Source organism: Pogona vitticeps, chromosome 6, assembly GCF_051106095.1.
Source record: "Pogona vitticeps strain Pit_001003342236 chromosome 6, PviZW2.1, whole genome shotgun sequence".
Classification (NCBI taxonomy): domain Eukaryota; kingdom Metazoa; phylum Chordata; class Lepidosauria; order Squamata; family Agamidae; genus Pogona; species Pogona vitticeps.
The window spans coordinates 39,178,489-39,197,403 of NC_135788.1; the positions used below are offsets into that span (position 1 = coordinate 39,178,489).

The 18,915-nt window shown below is 42.9% G+C and overlaps 1 protein-coding gene across 3 annotated transcripts in view; it reads right to left on the bottom strand.

Annotated features, from left to right (window-relative positions):
- Positions 1-18,915, bottom strand: part of TBC1D5 (TBC1 domain family member 5) — a 370,039-nt gene that overhangs the window by 221,776 nt on the left and 129,348 nt on the right. For 2 of the 3 annotated variants that reach the window (XM_020807289.3, XM_020807270.3), the window contains exon 3: positions 7,135-7,271. The exons of the other annotated variant lie outside the window; for it this stretch is intronic. In XM_020807289.3, coding sequence (XP_020662948.3) covers positions 7,135-7,234 — 100 coding nt within the window. In that variant the 5' untranslated portion in view covers positions 7,235-7,271. The remainder of the gene's footprint in view (positions 1-7,134; positions 7,272-18,915) is intronic. 3 annotated transcript variants of the gene reach the window in all.

Genomic DNA, 18,915 nt, shown 5'->3' on the forward strand with positions numbered 1-18,915 from the left:
GGACTAAAGCCAAGACAATAAGGTCAGTGCAGTCTTGTTTCCCTCTCTCTGTATTAGGTATATAGAGCAGACGATAAACTCTACTGTAGCTAGTAACCCTTACCTCATGCATTTGCAGTACTGTTGGTACTAGAGGTAGACCAAGAAAGGGAGTTAGGAGCAAGACACAAAGAAAGGCAAATGACAGACATGCACACCGGGGAGGAAAGAAAGATCAGCGCGAAGGAGATAGGAGAGGTTCGAGGTAGGGAAAGTCGCAAGGAGGAAAAACAGATGAAACGGTCAGAAACAACGATGGCCAGAGAAGGAGCAGGTTGGGAAAGTGACAGGGAGAGAGTGAGCGTGTTCTTGACCAGTGGTTCTTAACGTGGGCGATAATGCCCCCCAGGGGGCGATTTCATTTTTCAGGGGGGCGGTAGAACGAAAAGGGGCGGCGTGGGGGCGCTGGAGCAGGAGGGGGGCGGTAGGGGGGCACTGGAGCAAGCCAAACCTGTGAAGATGGCTGCAGCCCTTTTACAATGTGCATGAATATATATTTTCCTCCAATCTTAATTTAGTTTCAGAGTTTTTGTCTTGAAATTTTTAGTTTCTGCATTACGGTTTGTTCTTATGCCCTTTTTATATTTCTTTTTGCGTCTTAAAATTTGCTTGCAACTAAATCATTAAATGTTACTTTTGGGGGGGCATTTCATTTTCTTGGAATTGAATTTTGTTTTCAGGGGTCATTGGATTTAAGTGTCTTAAATAAATAAATAAATAAATAAATAAATAAATAAATAAATAAATAAATAAATAAATAAATAAATAAATAAATAAATAAATAAATAAATAAATAAATAAGATATCATCACCGTGGGGAGGGGGGGGGCGATGATAACTTCCTCAGTGGCTCAAGGGGGCGTTTCTTTCAAAAAGGTTAAGAACCACTGTTCTTGACGACCGAGGAAGGGAATATATCCAGGGAGACAGAGAAGTTAACTGTAATAAAGGAAAAAAGCATTTGAAACATCGGACGAGGAGGCACAGGTCTTTTCGATCCCGCAGAAGAGACCAGCAGAAGAAGATGCTGATGAAGAAATCAGAGGCTCTACAAAGGGGAAAATTAGACCTATAATCCCTGGTCTTAGTCCTGAAGAATGGACGCTTCTTGTGTATCCCAGAACTCACGGTCCGGAAAAGATGGTACATCAGTTAGATCCTGCAGTAGAGAAAGAGCTGTCGAAGGAGGGAGAATGAGCCCGCCATCCCTGTTGCGGGACTCTATGCGTAGTTTGCAACGGTTTTATGAGAATGCCTACCAAGAGGGAGAAGGCAGCAAAAACCTATTACTGAGAAAGTTGCCGAATGAGAAATATTTGGCTTGGTTTTGGGAAGATTCCCCTCCCCAGTTGATGTTACAAACCCCTGTTGAAGTTGATAAAATAACTAATGCCACTTGTGTTAATAAAAATGCTTTATTACATAATTTGGATACATCGTTTGTATTATCTGATAAAGAACAGCATAGGAGTAATCCTTTTAGCTTAAAAACAGGGCAGGAAAGGAGGGGGGAGGGGGAAGGAACACTGAGGAAAAGAAGAAAGAAAGAAGGTAATCACTGGGGTACACAGACCCCTCAGACAAAGGTTTGTGCTGTTAAGCACAAAAAGAGAGGAGAGGGAGAGAGAGAGAGAGAGAGAGAGAGAATACAAGGGGGAGAGAGCCTTGCATCTACAGTAGACTCCATTTTAAAACTCCATTTAAAACTCCATTTTAAAGCCTGCCTGCCTGCATCAGCAAGCACCACAGTTTTCTGATTTTAAAAGAGAAAGACCTTGGAGCCACATTTTAAACACACATTTTAAAACAAAAGACAGGTCACAGTACACAAACCCTAGAAGCCACAGAATCCAGCAAGCATTATTCCAGCACAGAACTCCTCACCACATATAGAGTCTCCACTGCATTTTACAGCCTGCCTGCATTAACAGCTAGCACAGCCCCTCACAGATTTTAAGAAAAAAAGACTCTGGAGTCTAAACTGCATTTTACAGCCTGCCTACATCAACAACCAGCAACCATTATTACAGCAAATAGATCCCCAAAGGAAAAAAAAAGACTTTGGAGTCACATTTTAAACCCACACGTTTTAAAACAACAGAGAAGTCACAGTACACAAACCCTAGAAGCCACAGAATGCAAAAATAAATAAATAAATTTTTCATTTTAAAATTACAGTCTTTCACATTTAATTTTAATTTAATATTATAGTCTACTTTTCACATTTTAAATCCACACTGCAAGACCCATCAGGGCACAGAAACATAAACCCCCACCTAGCCCTACAACCCACCAAGCTGCAAAAAAACCTGTACAGTACAGTAAATATTGTACAGTGTATGTACTCACCTAGAACAGGCAGTCTCTCTGTTTAAAAAAAGTCAAACATTCAAACCCCTTCATGGATTGCTGCCTTGTCGTGGCGAAGGGGCTTGAGTAACTCAGAGAAGCTATGGGCTATGCCGTGCAGGGACACCCAAGACGGACAGGACATAGTGGAGAGTTCCGACTAAACGCAATCCACCTGGAGTAGGAAATGGCAAGCCACTCCAGTATCTTTGCCAAGAACACCCCATGATCAGAAACAAAAGGCTAAAAGATATGACGCTGGAAGATGGGCCCCTCAGGTCAGAAGGCGTCCAACATGCTACTGAGGAAGAGTGGAGGACAAGTACAAGTAGCTCCAGAGCTAATGAAGTGGTTGGGCCAAAGCCGAAAGGACGCTCAGCTGTGGACGTGCCTGGAAGTGAAAGGAAAGTCCAATGCTGTAAAGAAAAATACTGCATAGGAACCTGGAATGTAAGATCTATGAACGTTGGGAAGCTGGAGGTGGTCAAACAGGAGATGGCAAGAATAAACATCGACATCCTGGGCATCAGTGAACTAAAATGGACAGGAATGGGCGAATTCAGCTCAGATGATTATCATATCTACTACTGTGGGCAAGAATCCCGTAGAAGGAATGGAGTAGCCCTCATAGTCAACAAAAGAGTGGGAAAAGCTGTAATGGGATACAATCTCAAAAATGATAGAATGATGTCAATACGAATCCAAGGCAGACCATTCAACATCACAATAATCCAAGTTTATGCACCAACCAGCATTGCTGAGGAGACTGAAATTGAACAATTCTATGAAGATTTACAACACCTTCTAGAACTGACACCAAAGAAAGATGTTCTTCTCATTCTAGGGGACTGGAATGCTAAAGTAGGGAGCCAAGAGATAAAAGGAACAACAGGGAAGTTTGGCCTTGGAGTTCAGAACGAAGCAGGACAAAGGCTAATAGAGTTTTGTCAAGAGAATAAGCTGGTCATCACAAACACTCTTTTCCAACAACACAAGAGGCGACTCTATACATGGAAATCACCAGATGGGCAATATCGAAATCAGATTGATTATATTCTCTGCAGCCAAAGATGGAGAAGCTCTATACAGTCAGCAAAAACAAGACCTGGAGCTGACTGCGGTTCTGATCATCAGCTTCTCATAGCAAAATTCAAGCTTAGACTGAAGAGAGTAAGAAAAACCACTGGGCCACTCAGGTATAATCTAAACCAAATCCCTTATGAATACACAGTGGAAGTAAAGAACAGATTTAAGGAACTAGATTTGGTGGACAGAGTGCCTGAAGAACTTTGGATAGAGGCTCGTAACATTGTCCAGGAGGCAGCAACGAAAACCATCCCAAAGAAAAGGAAATGCAAGAAAGCAAAGTGGCTGTCCAACGAGGCCTTAGAAATAGCAGAGAGGAGAAGGGAAACAAAATGCAAGGGAGATAGGGAAAGTTACAGAAAATTGAATGCAGACTTCCAAAGAATAGCAAGGAGAGACAAGAGGGCCTTCTTAAGTGAACAATGCAAAGAAATAGAGGAAGATAACAGAAAAGGAAAGACCAGAGAGCTGTTCAGGAAAATTGGAGATATTAGAGGAACATTTTGCGCAAAGATGAACATGATAAAAGACAAAAATGGGAGGGACCTAACAGAAGCAGAAGACGTCAAGAAGAGGTGGCAAGAATACACAGAGGAATTATATCAGAAAGATTTGGATATCCCGGACAACCCAGACAATGTAGTTGCTGACCTTGAGCCAGACATCCTGGAGAGCGAAGTCAAGTGGGCCTTAGAAAGCCTGGCTAACAACAAGGCCGGTGGAGGTGATGGCATCCCAGTTGAACTATTTAAAATCTTGAAAGATGATGCTGTTAAGGTGCTACATTCAATATGCCAGCAAGTTTGGAAAACTCAACAGTGGCCAGAGGATTGGAAAAGATCAGTCTACATCCCAATCCCAAAGAAAGGCAGTGCCAAAGAATGCTCCAACTACCGAACAATTGCACTCATTTCGCACGCTAGCAAGGTTATGCTCAAAATCCTGCAAGGTAGGCTTCAGCAGTATGTGGACCGAGAACTCCCAGAAGTACAAGCTGGATTCCGAAGAGGCAGAGGAACTCGAGACCAAATTGCTAACTTGCGCTGGATTATGGAGAAAGCCAGAGAGTTCCAGAAAAATATCTACTTCTGCTTCATTGACTATGCGAAAGCCTTTGACTGTGTGGACCACAACAAACTATGGCAAGTTCTTAAAGAAATGGGAGTGCCTGACCACTTTATCTGTCTCCTGAGAAACCTATATGTGGGACAGGAAGCAACAGTTAGAACTGGTCATGGAACAACTGAGTGGTTCAAAATTGGGAAAGGAGTACGGCAAGGCTGTATATTGTCCCCCAGCTTATTTAACTTATATGCAGAATACATCATGCGGAAGGCTGGACTGGAAGAAACCCAAGACGGAATTAAGATTGCCGGAAGAAATATCAACAACCTCCGATATGCAGATGATACCACTCTGATGGCAGAAAGTGAGGAGGAATTAAAGAACCTTGTAATGAGAGTGAAAGAGGAGAGTGCAAAAAACGGTCTGAAACTCAACATCAAAAAAACTAAGATCATGGCCACTGGTCCCATCACCTCCTGGGAAATAGAAGGGGAAGATATGGAGGCAGTGTCAAATTTTATCTTCCTGGGCTCCATGATCACTGCAGATGGAGACAGCAGCCCTGAAATTAAAAGACGCCTTCTTCTTGGGAGGAAAGCGATGACAAATCTTGACAGCATCTTGAAAAGCAGAGACATCACCTTGCCAACAAAAGTCCGAATAGTCAAAGCTATGGTTTTCCCTGTCGTGATGTATGGAAGTGAGAGCTGGACCATAAAGAAAGCAGACCGCCGAAGAATTGATGCCTTTGAATTGTGGTGCTGGAGGAGGCTCTTGAGAATCCCCTGGACTGCAAAGAGAACAAACCTATCAATTCTAAAGGAAATCAACCCTGAGTGCTCACTGGAAGGACAGATCCTGAAGCTGAGGCTCCAGTACTTTGGCCATCTCATGAGAAGAAAAGAGTCCTTGGAAAAAACCTTGATGTTAGGAAGGTGTGATGGCAAGAGGAGAAGGGGACGACCGAGGATGAGATGGCTGGACAGTGTCTGCGAAGCAACCAACATGAACCTGACACAACTCCGGGAGGCAGTAGAAGACAGGAGGGCCTGGCGTGCTCTGGTCCATGGGGTCACGAAGAGTCGGACACGACTAAACGACTAAACACAAACATTCAAAAATAAAAAATAAAAAAGCAAAAACAAACAAAAAAGAAAAAACCCCACAGTCCGTACAGTACAGTACCAGGCAGTACCGGGCAGTCTGAAGATTCTCTCCCTATCCACTCTCTAACCACTTGGACGAGTGATGTTGCAGACAAACAGCTTCTTCGCTGGCCAACGGTCAACTGAAAGTTCAAATTTCATGCTTTCCCCACTTCCCCTGCGTTTTTTATTCATATCTTGAAGCTCTGTTTGCAAGTAGAAGCAATATTTTGCAAACAAAGCTGTTTGTAAGTTGGACCGTTCATAGCTAGGGGCATTTGTAAGTAGAGGTTCTACTGTACAAATATATATATAAATAAATATATATATAAATAAACATATAAATAAATATACAGGTATATATAAATAAATAAGTATACCCAAACTACAGGACTAAATGAAATTAGAGTAAACATTTTGAAAGAAATTAAACTTAATAGTAGTAAACAGTGTGAATTCCACTGGGTCTACTCTAATAGCAACTACAATTAGATTTCTTCTGTAGCTACATTTAAGGTGTTCGATCTGGATGGTTACTTCATTTAAAACTGAAAATAAAAGGAGATGAGAAACTGCTGCATGGACTGTATCTTCAAAAAATGAAATGGGAAAGTATCAAAACTTTATCTAGCAAACTGCAGAAACCATGTGGAAACCAAGTAAAATAGGACATTAAGACAGGAAACAAGTTGGCTAAAGAGGCCATCTTTGCATGACGCTTAATAAAGAACATTTAACATTCTGATGGTGAACTTGCCTTTTAGTTTGTGGTTACAAAGGATAGCAATGTCTCAGACATTTGGCCAACAATTCATTACACAACTCTGCATTGTCTTTTCATAACTTTCACTGGAATCTGTCACACACTGAAACATAGAAATTCAGCTGCAAGTGGGGGAGTTAAGCATGTGTTTTTGTTTTTGTTTTGAAAGACCAGAGAGGTGACCAATTGTCAAAGGCCACTTTACAAATATGCTTGCAGGCTGCAAGCCACACTCCCAAATGGGTGGAATGAAAAAGACTAAACTGCAAATGTATTATTGTTTTACAAATGCAGTGACTGCATACTGCAAAGGCTACTATAACAATTTTTAATAGTTGATTGAAACATGGGGTTAACTTAAATAGTTTTTTTTTAAACAAACATAAACGTTCCTTTACACTTGCTAGCAATTGACTTAAAAAAATTGAGACATTTGGGCAATTAATTGAGAACAAGAGAGGTCTCCTTAAAATATGGCAAAATTCCTTCAATGCTCCCTAGATGGTACAGGGAGTCTTTCCAAGCCTTTTCTTTTTCAATTTAAAGATAGGGGCAGGTTGTACCGATACTGGAGGCCACAAAAATGGCTCTGTGTTCCATGGGCCATGTGTTTCCCAACCTTGTTATAGATATATATGAGATAAAACCTCTGATTTTTTTAGATTGTAAGTGTAAAATAATACTCACCTTCATCAGTCTTGTTCACATAACTCTGCAAGGGATCAATGCCTATTTCTTGCTCTTCAGTTTGTAAAGGATGCGTAGTTCCAGAAAAGGAATGATACATTCTGACACTTGGCACTTGCAGTAAGTATAATAATTACCTGGGTGAAAAACCAAAAAGAAATGATCAATCACACTGTACTATATTAAAGCAACTACGAAGTCAGAGAACGATATATTATTGGCTTGCGTCTGGAAGGTTGTCAAACATATAAGCACGCTATTAGTTACTCGGAAAGGATGATGAAGACGTTTTTAAAATACTCATTATCACATTTTTGCTTCATAATGCAAATATCCCCTATTTAAACTCATACTATCTTTCATGCAAAGCTCCTGTGTTCTCTCCTCAAATCTACCTGATAGCATAATGACACAATGTCATCATACTGCCTACTTGACGCTTGATCATCTGTACTGCCTCAAGAATAAGCCACTTTATGAAAACAGTAACAGCTGGTATAGTTTGGTGGGCTGGAGTGCCTGGCTGAAGAACCTGGGGAAGGTAATTTGGATCCCTGCTATGCCACCTCAGAGAAGAGCCATCATGTGTGACTGACTGGGTTACATGCAGGGGTAGGACTTGCAGATTTTTTTAAATAGAGAAGGATCCTTGTGGAACTACCACTCCTATACAGCCTTGAAATTGCCAGGGAGCACTGGGACTATTTCTTTGTTCTTCAAAGGAGAAGGAAGTAGATGGGAGTCTTGTAGCACAGTGGTTAAACTGCAGTAATTCAGTTAAAACTCTGCTTATGACCTGGGTGCAATCCCAGGAAGCCAGCTTAAGGTTCATTCAGCCTTCTATCCTTCAGAAGCTGGTAAGTTGAATATTCAGTCTGCTGAAACAGCAATGTGTAGCCTGCAGAATTAAATTGTAAACTGCCCAGAGAATGCTTTAAACACGATGGGGCTATCACCATAAGCAGCACGCTTTGCTTTTTTTTTGTTTGTTTGTTTTATTGGACAGTTTATGCAACTGTGTAGAAAAGAAATCCAATCTTCCCTTCTTTTTCTTCAATACATATAAATCCTATAGTCAATATATTCCTGACTTTATTTCTTTAAATCTTTGTTACTAGAGGCCAGCATAGCAAAGCCTCCTCAAAGAAACAGCTGACCAGAGGAATTCCCCCCACCTGCTAAACATCAGAAACAATAATTTCTTTCCCATGAAAAGCAAGGTCAAGAAACACAGCTGCTCCACTCTGGCTAGGGAATAGAACAGATAGGGACAGGGGAAACAAAACTGCAGACTATAGTTCTTGACATTGACAGGGACACAATAACAAGATGGGTAATTTTTAGTGAATTGCCATGAACTTGCTTCTCTACATACAAAGAGTCAACAAGGTTATGAAAACGTGCCTCAATAACTTAAATGCTTCCCTGCATGTACTGTATGTGCCTCTGTTTATCACGTTATTAGCCAAGGATAAGTCCAGCACAGGATTGCTGGACAAGCTATCCCTGACTCTCTTCGACTAAGGAAACTTTTAGTCTTATTTCTCGAGCTTGTTATGATTTGCACCCTATAAATCTCTTCTCTTCCATTGTTGAGCTAACATGATCCTATGAGAATCACCATAACTTGGAAATAACTTGATGGCACTAATTACTAAATATAAGAATCACAACGTTGGAAAAATAAGTCTCTGTATAGAGAAATCATCCCCTGAAAGTATAAATGTCAGTACTAGACATGTTCACATCTGAACATTTTCCAAAACATGTTTGTATCTCTAATTGTATTACAGGCTAGCTAAAGCCACATGTTGTGCAGAAGCACACCATCAGCTATAGAAGTTTGTAAAGAATGGTGCTCATAAAATCTGTGCTGCAGCAGATAGAGTAGAGATGGGGAAGATGAATATGAAGCTCACCACCACGGGCGGCCAGTCCAATTGGACCCTTCCCCTGAAGTGGCATCCATTTATTGCTTGTGGCACAGTGCGTGAGTTTATCATCCTTCACACAGCGCCAATCACAGAAGTAGCCGGGTTGGGGCTTCCTCACCTCCCTGCGCTGCTGACCAATCCGGTGAAAGGGTGCCAATAGGACTACTCAGCTGCCAATCAGACTGGCCACCTGTGGTATCAAGATTCATAGTCATGTCTTCCAGGAGACAAATATGAAGCTCCCATCTCTCATATAGAGCAAGAAAACATGTTGAACTTGAGTTAGATCTTACATAATGAAGTGGCAAATAGTTTTATTATTGTAGCACTCACACTAATGTGATTTGCATCAAGAGTTAGGTGTGTATCTGAATATACTTTTGCAACTGGAAGAAGGACATAGCAGTAATAAAAGCAGCATGCAACAACCACAGAGACCCAACAAAGAGATATGTCTAATGACTATATATTTCCAACTTTCATTTGATTTACACAAGAAGTATTAGATACAGGTAGCTCTGTTCCTTGCTCCCATCTGTAGATGTTGAGAATTTCATGCAAGATCAGATTTCATGCAAGAGTAGATGCAGGGATTTGGAGATATAGAGAGCTGAGACTTTTTAAAGCCTTTAGTAGTGCTGAAAAATTTGGATGATGAGGTACTATGACAAGAAGTTTCATGTGCTCAGACAGAGGAGAACTATGAGGTCTCTGATCTAGTCACATCCTGTAAAGTTGCTTGGTGCACGCGAATGTGCAAATTATCTTCAACCTTATATATAAGGAAGTGAGGCTTAATTTAAAGAAATTGATTAAAACTTGCAGTTTGGCAGAGATTTTTAGCCCCATGAGTATTGATATTGCCAGAATGTGACCTATCAGGTATTGTCTCAGATAAATTACAGAACACTGCCTTAGGATTTTGGATGAGAATGTTCAATTAGAGGAAAAATAAAAATAATGAATAGTGTGGCTGGTTTCCCACACTGTTAGGTGTGAAAAATCTCCCAACTTCATATTCCCGGGTGCAATTAAGAATATAGTTTTTCTTCTCTCAGCAATTCCCCTCTGTGTGAGCTTTCTCTTCCTCCCCCAAGAAACCCCGTGGGAAATTGCATGAAATTCTTGGAAGTTTTATGGCAATGTTTTCTGGAAAAAGTACAAAGCAGTGAAGGATTATTACAATTCCTGTGCAGAATAGCATTCTTCTTGTGTGCCATTTACATGGAAATTGCAGAGGAAAAACCAAGCTGACCAAGATGTAAGTCCTGTGCAGAACGGCGTTTTTTTTCTATGCAAGATTCACTGTAAAGGGCATTCATTGGCACAGAATTGGGTAGTTCCCTGGATGAACGAGAGGTGAAAATTAAAAAGTGAAAATGAGACAGATCTTGTTTTCTCTGGAAGCTGAGAAATATTGCCACTATAGAGGAAATCTTGGCATGGAAAAACTCAGAAATTGACAGAGGTTGGCAGTTCAGTTCCCTACTGTGCCTCCCAGGGGAAGATCTAGCCTGGGTATCATTGGGCAAGATAAACAGTCCCCAGAAGAAGGTAATAGTAAACCACTTCGGAGTATTCTTGACCTAGAAAACCCTGAAAGGGGCCAGTAGAAGTCAAAATTGACTTGATGGCCCGCAATTATATAATCTGGGGAGAAAAAGAGAGAGGTTCTGCATTAAGCATGTGCTATACATTTTACTGGGACTGAAATCTTACAAACTTACTCTATATTAAAATTTGGAGCTTTAATTCTAGAGTTATCTTGCTTGCTTGGCATTTCCCTTTTAGCTGCTCAATGAGTCCTGTAGTAATTTGTTTTATCTGTAATGATCAGTCTACTTGCCGCATCCTTATCCTAGAAAACTGGGTCTGATTCCATTAGATTGCTTGCCTGCAAAACCTTGCAAGTTTTGCATGCAGCGGATTAGCCATTCCTGGCAGGAGGCGGGATGACAAGCCTCTCTACCAGGTTGAAAAGTGGCTAAACCACCAAGAGCTCTGGAGCGATAGGAAGGGACTTTAGCCCCTGCGGCAGCAGTGGAACAGTGAGCCCCAGGGGGCCGGACCCTCCTTATCTCTACCTGTGGAGGGTATTCGTATCTGAATATGAACAACCCCAGCTCTAGTTGCTATACATTGGAATAAACTTGACAGCATATAATTATTATAGCTATATATGACTAGATAATAAAAAACAGTTATCACTTGTATCAAAACAGAAAAGCAAGACACTTCTTAAAGTTTTCTTTAAAAACCAATATGACAAGACATATGTACAAAAGAAACAGACAGATTCTGTCAGAGGAAGAAATAAAGACAATTAGAAAACTATTTTTACATTAGAAATACTAAGTAAACCATTTTAGAAAGATCAGCAAACCACTATTAATGCAGCCACTCTGAAAATCATGCACTCCTTTTGATAGTTTTAGTATTTTAATTTTGAAGCAAACAGCAAACCATTATGATGGCTCATGGGAAAATTCTCAGAGAAAGACTGGTTCTTTGCAGATTTATAATGGCCCGTAAAACCTTATTCAACTTGCACATAATGCAATTTAATAAATTATTACTTTTTTAACCCCTAAAAAACTTGCATTGCTCAGATACAATTCAAGAGCCACAATTAACAGGGTAAACATAATCCAATTTACAGGAAAGAAAATGCAAATGAACAGTATGGCACTAGAACTTACTTCTGTGTAGCTATGTATCAGGCTCAGATGCAAGTCCTCTTGCTTACCGTCCCTAATGGAATTCTAACAATTTGCCACTTATTGTAATTATAAAAATAAAACATGCGGCTTCTAAGTGATTTCACTTACAACAATGCCCATTCCAATGCAAGATAAAATGAACCTATGATGCTCATGTGGTGAGCATCATAGGTTCATTTTATCTTGCATTGGAATGGGTCCTAATGGATGGCATCTACTGCATTAAACCAATTGTGTCTGTCTTTAAAAGGTGTGAAATAGTAGCTGTACAGATGTTAATCCTCATTTGCACTATCCTTTCATGAGAGAATAAAGAACTGTAAAATTATTATCCATGTCTGATAAGAGGGTGAGGAGGTTTGTGCCACAAGAGAGGCCAGGTTTTGCACCAAGTGAAAAAAAAAACCACAAGTAACGTTGTAGAACAAATAATGCAATCTGTGCACTTTGTTTCATGGATTTTCAAGGATGTGAAGCTACAAGGGTGTGCTGATAAGTATTGACCTTACCCAGAACAAAGTGAGCTAGGTAGCTATAAATTGCAGGGTGTATTGGCCAATTTGTCTATATTCAATGGTGCAAAGATCAACTGCCTATGGTTTTGGCTTCACTTCCATTTTCTGGTCAAAAGTGAACATGGCGGCACCTCCAGAAAAAATTCAATGTGGAAGAGCATAGGACCATAATCAGGTTCCTGTTTCTCCAAGGGAAAGGTACAAAGCAGATCCATGATGAAATGTCACAAACTATGGGTGACAGTGGCCCTTCATATGCAACAGTTAAACGTTGGGTTGCCAATTTTAAAACTGGCCATTTCGGAGTAGAAAGTGAGAAACCCAGTGGAAGGCCTGTTTCTGTCTCTGTGCCTGCAAATGTGAAAGCCATCCATGACATGATCATGGAGGACTGCCGAATATCAGCCAAAAGTATTGCTATATATCTGAGAATATCATGTGAGAGAGTTGGTGCCATTATCCACAACAACTTGGAAATGAGAAAGCTAGCAGCAAAGTGGATCCCCAAACTTTTGACAACCGAATAAAATAGAAACATGTGGAGTTATCGGTGGCTGGTTTGGAACATTTTGCAAGAAATGAGTCAGATTTCCTGGGCAAACTGGTAACTGGTGATGAGACATGGATCTACTGTTATGATACTGAGACAAAGGAACAATCTAAGGAATGGAGGCACAGTGGTTGCCCCAGGCCAAAGAAGTTCTGAGTGTAAAGGTCGGTGCAGAAGCAAAAGGCAACAGTTTTTTGGGATAAGAAGGGAGTTCTGCTGGTGGACTACCTCCAACAGAGTGCAACCATCAATGCAAAATATTACTGTGCTTCATTGACGAAGTTGAGGCAAAACATCAAGGAAAAATGTCGAGGAAAGCTCTCCAAAGGTGTCATCCTGTTGCATGACAATGCCTCCTCACACACACCAGGTGAAACAATGGCAAAACTGACATCCTTAGGCTTTCAAATGATGCCCCATCAACCCTATTCTCCCGACCTGGTGCCTTCTGACTATTATCTGTTCCCCAAAATCAAAAACTACCCAAAGGGACAACAATTTGGGAGTGTTCTGGAGGCAACTAATGCTGCAAATGAGTGGTTATGCCGGCAGTTGGAAGAATTTTAGTTGCAGGGACTTAAGCTGCAGGATAGATGTCACAAGTGCATTGATTTTTTGGGGAAATTTGTAGAATAGGGTGGCAGTTACAATTTCATAGCTCAATTTTTTTCTGGGAAAGGCTCAATATTTATCAGCACTCCCCCGTAAGAAGGGTTTTTAGCATATTTTAAAATTGTCATCCAGGCATTCTGTGCTTACTGTGTGTGGATGCACTGCTTCTCAAGGGAAAAGGGCACTAGATTTGAACAAAGACAACTTGCACATACTATGACGACTTTGATGAGAGAAAACAATACTTGTTTCATTTCCATCTGGAGGTGAGGGATTTCACAAAATCTGATATTTCTAGTGTGACCCACAGAGGCTTCAGCTTTGGCCTGGACATCGAGACGGTAATGGAATGCAAAGGTCGATGCCTTAGCCCACGTGGCTGCTTTACAGATGTCAGAGAGGTCGACCCCTCTCAGGAACGCCGTCAAAGAGGCCATCGCCCTTGTTGAATGTGCCCTCACAGTGTGTGGCAAAGGCATCTGGGCAAGATCATACGCCAGCTGAATAGTCAAAACGATCCATCTAGAGATTGATTGGGATGTGGCTGGTGCTCCCCTGGATTGACCTTGGTAGCCGACAAACAGCCTCTTTGAAGTGCGGAAGGAAGAGGAGCGAGTGACATAGTAGGAGAGCGCCCTCTTGACATCCAAGGAGTGCAGAACGTCTTCAAGATGTGAGGTTGGTGCAGGGAAAAATGTAGGGAGTACAATACCCTGGTTTAAATGAAAATAAGACGCCACTTGGGCAGAAAGGAAAGATTTGGATAGAGTGTCACCTTGTCCAGATGGAACTGAAGGAAAGGAGGATTCACTCTAAGAGCAGGCAGTTCTCCAGCCTGACGTGCAGAGGTCATGGCAAGGAGGAAGGCAGTCTTCAGAGTGAGGAGCTGTTCAGACACTGTTGCCAAGGGTTCAAATGGAGGCTTCATAAGGTGATTAAAGACAAGCTGATGGCTATAACAGCTGCAAGATTAGTTTTTGCAAAACACTGGAAGGAGCCTGAAATACTGCAAATAGAGGAACTGATAGCCAAAATTTTGAAACTCCAGAAATGGATAAATTATCAGAATGGCTAGATGAAACAAGGAAAAAGAACCACCAGAAATGTTGGGAAAAACTGTATGTATGGTTTCAAAATAGAAAGAGCAACTGATAATATAAAAATATGGACAGCCATATAACTAATGATTAGATTAATACTATGTCTGAAATGCATTGTGTAACATATTCAAAGTATAATTTGAATGAATCGTATACTATATGGTAAAGGTAAAGGTTCCCCTTGGCATTTAGTCCAGTCGTGTCTGACTCTAGGGCGTGGTGCTCATCCCCATTTCCAAGCCGTAGAGCCAGCGTTTTGTCCATAGACAGTTTCTGTGGTCACGTGGCCACTGCGACTAGACACGGAACACTGTTTACCTTCCCACCGAGGTGGTATCTATTTATCTACTTGCATTTACATGCTTTCGAACTGCTAGGTTGGCAGGAGCTGGGACAAGCAACGGGAGCTCACTCCATCGCATGGACTCGATCTTACGACTGCTGGTCTTCTGACCTCACAGCACAGAGGCTTTTGCAGTTTAACCTGCAGCGCCACCACATCTCAATACTATATGAGAAATGTTCATTGCTTGTAAGGTACCTTTTCAATCTCACTCCCTTTTTATCCTTACCCCCATTGTTCCCTTCCATTCCCTACCCTGATATGAAAATAAAAACTTTGACTGGGAAAAAAAAGGACAAGCTGAAGGGATCACTGTGGGGTAGGGGGCTTGTAAGCCGGCCACATGTTCTTCAAGCCATGTAGGAATTGCTTGGCAAAAGAAAGATGCTGCTTCTGAGGAGTATGGCTGATCAGCAACTATAGCTGCCGTATAAACCTTTAGTGTGGAATGAGAAAGGCCATACCGGAAGAGGTGAAGTAGGAACCGGAGGACTGCATTGAGAGAGGTCAGCTGTACAGGTAAGTGACGTGAGGATGCGAATGTACAAAAGGCCTCCCATTTGTAGGAGTACGTCAACATCGTGGAGCGTTTTCGCGTATGGCTTAAGACATCTGCTATAGTGGGGGAAGGCTCCACACCATTAGGTGAAAGGAGTCCAGGTCTGGATGCAACGTCCAGCCATGATGCAGGGTCAGTAGATGAGGAATTGCCAGGAGTTGGATATATTCTGCCACTCTCTCGCACACGGTGGAGAACCACAGCTGACGGGGCACCAAAGGGCAAGGATGGTGTCTGCATTGTCCTGGCAGACTTTGATGATAGTCTTCTGTACGAGCGGAATTGGAGAAAACATATACAGCAAGCTGGTGGACTGGCTGGTTATGAAGGCGTCCCCCTGGGAACGACGACCAACCCCTGCCCGGAAGCAGTAAAGGCTGCACTTCCTGTTGTCTGCTGAAGCAAATACATCTACTTGCGGACTGTCCCAACGGTGACAGAGAAGACGAAAGACCTGATAAATGTGGCAGACATAACACCACTCCCATAGCTGGACAGCCAGATAGAGCAGAAGAAGAGAATGAGGGCCCCTCTGCTTATTGACATAGAAGATGGGCGTCTGTACTGTCCGTAGCTACTTGGACCATGCGGCCCACAACTAGCCATTCAAATGTCTGAAGGGCCTTGATGATTGCCAACAGCTCGAGATGACTGATGTGCAGGCGTGCCTCTGCTGCAGACCACAGGCCGTAAACAGTCAAGGAACCTGAGTGCGCACCCCACCCAGTTGGACTAGAATCTGTGGTGAGCTGCACAGATGAGTCCAGCGGGCCAAAGGATCTTCCCACCAGGAGGTTCGATGAATGACCCCACCAGGTCAATTGGGACACCAGCTCGAACATGACCTCTAGCAGTTTGGATGGGGGATCGAGCACAGCATTGAAAAGAGAGAGGTACCATGCCTGTAGGGACCTCATTTTTAAACGGGTGTGCTGAACTACAGCCATGATAGATGCCATGGGGCCAAACAGATGTTGAGCTTGGTGGGCCAACACCATAGCTCCCTAGAGAAAAGACCCCAAGATGAACTGGATCTTTGCTATCCTGTGTTGTGGCAGGAAGGCATGGCCTACCAAGGAGTTGAGCACCGCTCCGATATAAGAAACCCATTGAGTGGGTTACACAGTAGACTTCTCCAGATTGACTTGGAGACTGAGGGCCAACAAGAGAGAGAATGCCATGTCTCGCTCAGCCTGGGCTAAAGACAGTGCCACCAACAGCCAATTGTCCAGGTAAGGTAACACTATGATGTCCTGAAGATGGAGATGCGCTGCCACTGGGGCTAAGCACTTTGTGAACACTCATGGGGCAGTTGACAACCCAAAGGGGAAGGCTTTGAATTCATAAGTCATTCCTTTCACTGATAATCTGAGAAAGCGGCAATGATCCAAACAAATGCTGATGTGAAAGAAGGCATCTTTGAGCTCTATGACTGTGAACCAAACACCCCGTCTGAGCATCTGGATAGTACCTTCGAGGGAGATTATACAGAATCACTGAGGAGTGATATACTAATTCAGGTGATGGGGGTCAAGGATGGGACGGAGCCCCCTGTCTTTCTTCGGAATTGTGAAATATCAGAAATAGAACCCAAGTGTGATGTCTGAGTGGTATAGCCACATAATGGCATCTTTTTGAAACAGGGAACGTATCTCGTCTTCCAAAGGAGGAGAGGGATTGGTGGTCTTGAGCAGCCCCATGACAGGAAGAGCATCCAATACAATCGCATAGCCTCTGGCTATGACAGTGAGAACCCAGGCGTCCGAAGTTATACTCTGCCAGGAATGTAAAAAGGGGGCCAGACGAATAGATGGATCTCTGGCTGCTGGTGGACGGGGCATGTCAAAGATTTTGTCTGGCCTTACGGTCCTGTTGATGAGGGTGTTGCCTGCCCACATGCCAAAAGGATGCGGAGGGAAGACCCAAAGCCTGAGGTCTCTGGAGGTCCCGATAGGATCTTGAAACGTAAGGCCGGAATTGCTGGCTAGAATAGGACGTGGTTGTTTTCCTCAGCTTCAACAGGTTGTGAAAGATTTCATCTGTCTTTTCATCAAAAAGACTAATCCCATCAAAGGGAAGGTCTTTGATCCTTGACTTTTCATCCTCTGAGATGCCTGCTGAGTGTAACTAGGCATGGCGGCACAAGGTGACAGCCACGGCAAGTTATTTAGAGGCCTTGTGGCTCTGCGCTCTTGCTGAGCTAGACACATTGCTTCTTGGTGGCAGGAAAGACCCCGGGCATGGATATCCTCAGGGGCAGCCTCCAGAACAGGCAAAGTTGTGTTCCACAAGTGGTGATGGTAGGCACCCATGGCTGCAGAATAGTTGGCTGCTCTCAATACAAAAGAAGCAAGGGCAGCTTCCTGCCCTCGTTATTTGGCATTGATGCAGAGCAGATTCTGGCTCTGTTCTGCATGGCATAGACCACAAAGTAGTTAGGTAAAGGATACGTGAGCAGAAAGTTGATGTTCTCCCCATGCATTTTATAAAGGTTCTCCACTCTTCTGGGGATCTGGTAGGAGCAAGAGGGCTTGACCCATGATTCCCTCATGAGTTCCGACAATGAAGAAATGAAGCTGAGCCAGAGGCGAGGACACTGATCTTGTGTGATGTCCTCATATACTTTATCTATTTTCTGTGATGCAGGCTGATCAACAGCCAAGTCCAACACCTTCACAATCCAAAGTATCAACTGGGAATACTAAGTGTAGTCCTTGGATGGAGAGGGAGGGTAGTTTTCTTCCATGTCCAAACTCAGGGTGGAGGCAAGTTGTCTTCGACATTGGACACCACCGAATCAGAATCAAGCAGAACATGGTCTGGAGAAGGTGAACAATCCTCCTGGAAGAGTGGAATATGATATGCCTTGGCCTCAACATGACTGACTGGTGTTCCTCCATCCTTTCTAGGAAGCAGCTGGTCCGGTGACTGATGGCACTGAAGGACCAACCCTGATCTGTCTTCAGCCACCAACATCACATGGTGAAATCACTTTGCCTCTGTCAAAGGTAGGTATTCCACAGGCACAGACCTCTTATGGTTCATGGTAGTGGTGGAGGGTCGAAGTCATCCTACAGAACCGGGAGATCGTCATCAAAGAGTTGATACTGTCATGGGGAGGGCAACAGGGATGGTGAATACCATGCATAGAAGTCATAAGGTGGTCAGTATCGGTAGTAGGAGTCGAGCCTATAAGACCTAGAATAAGCCCGAGGGTCAGGTCCGATGTCTTCGGGCTTGAGTACGAGCGGTGATTATAAAACCGCATCCTCTTAGCTTCACAATATCAATAGTCAGGCATGGATATAGGCTGACGTCGAGGTGCCTTGGGCTCAGCTGGTGGCTCCAAATGCCAAGTCTTCTGCAGCCTCTTTCTAGGTGCCTCCACCTGTACCCAGTCATCAAGCCCAGAGGAGACCGTGGGCTAGCCTGTACTAGGTGAACAACC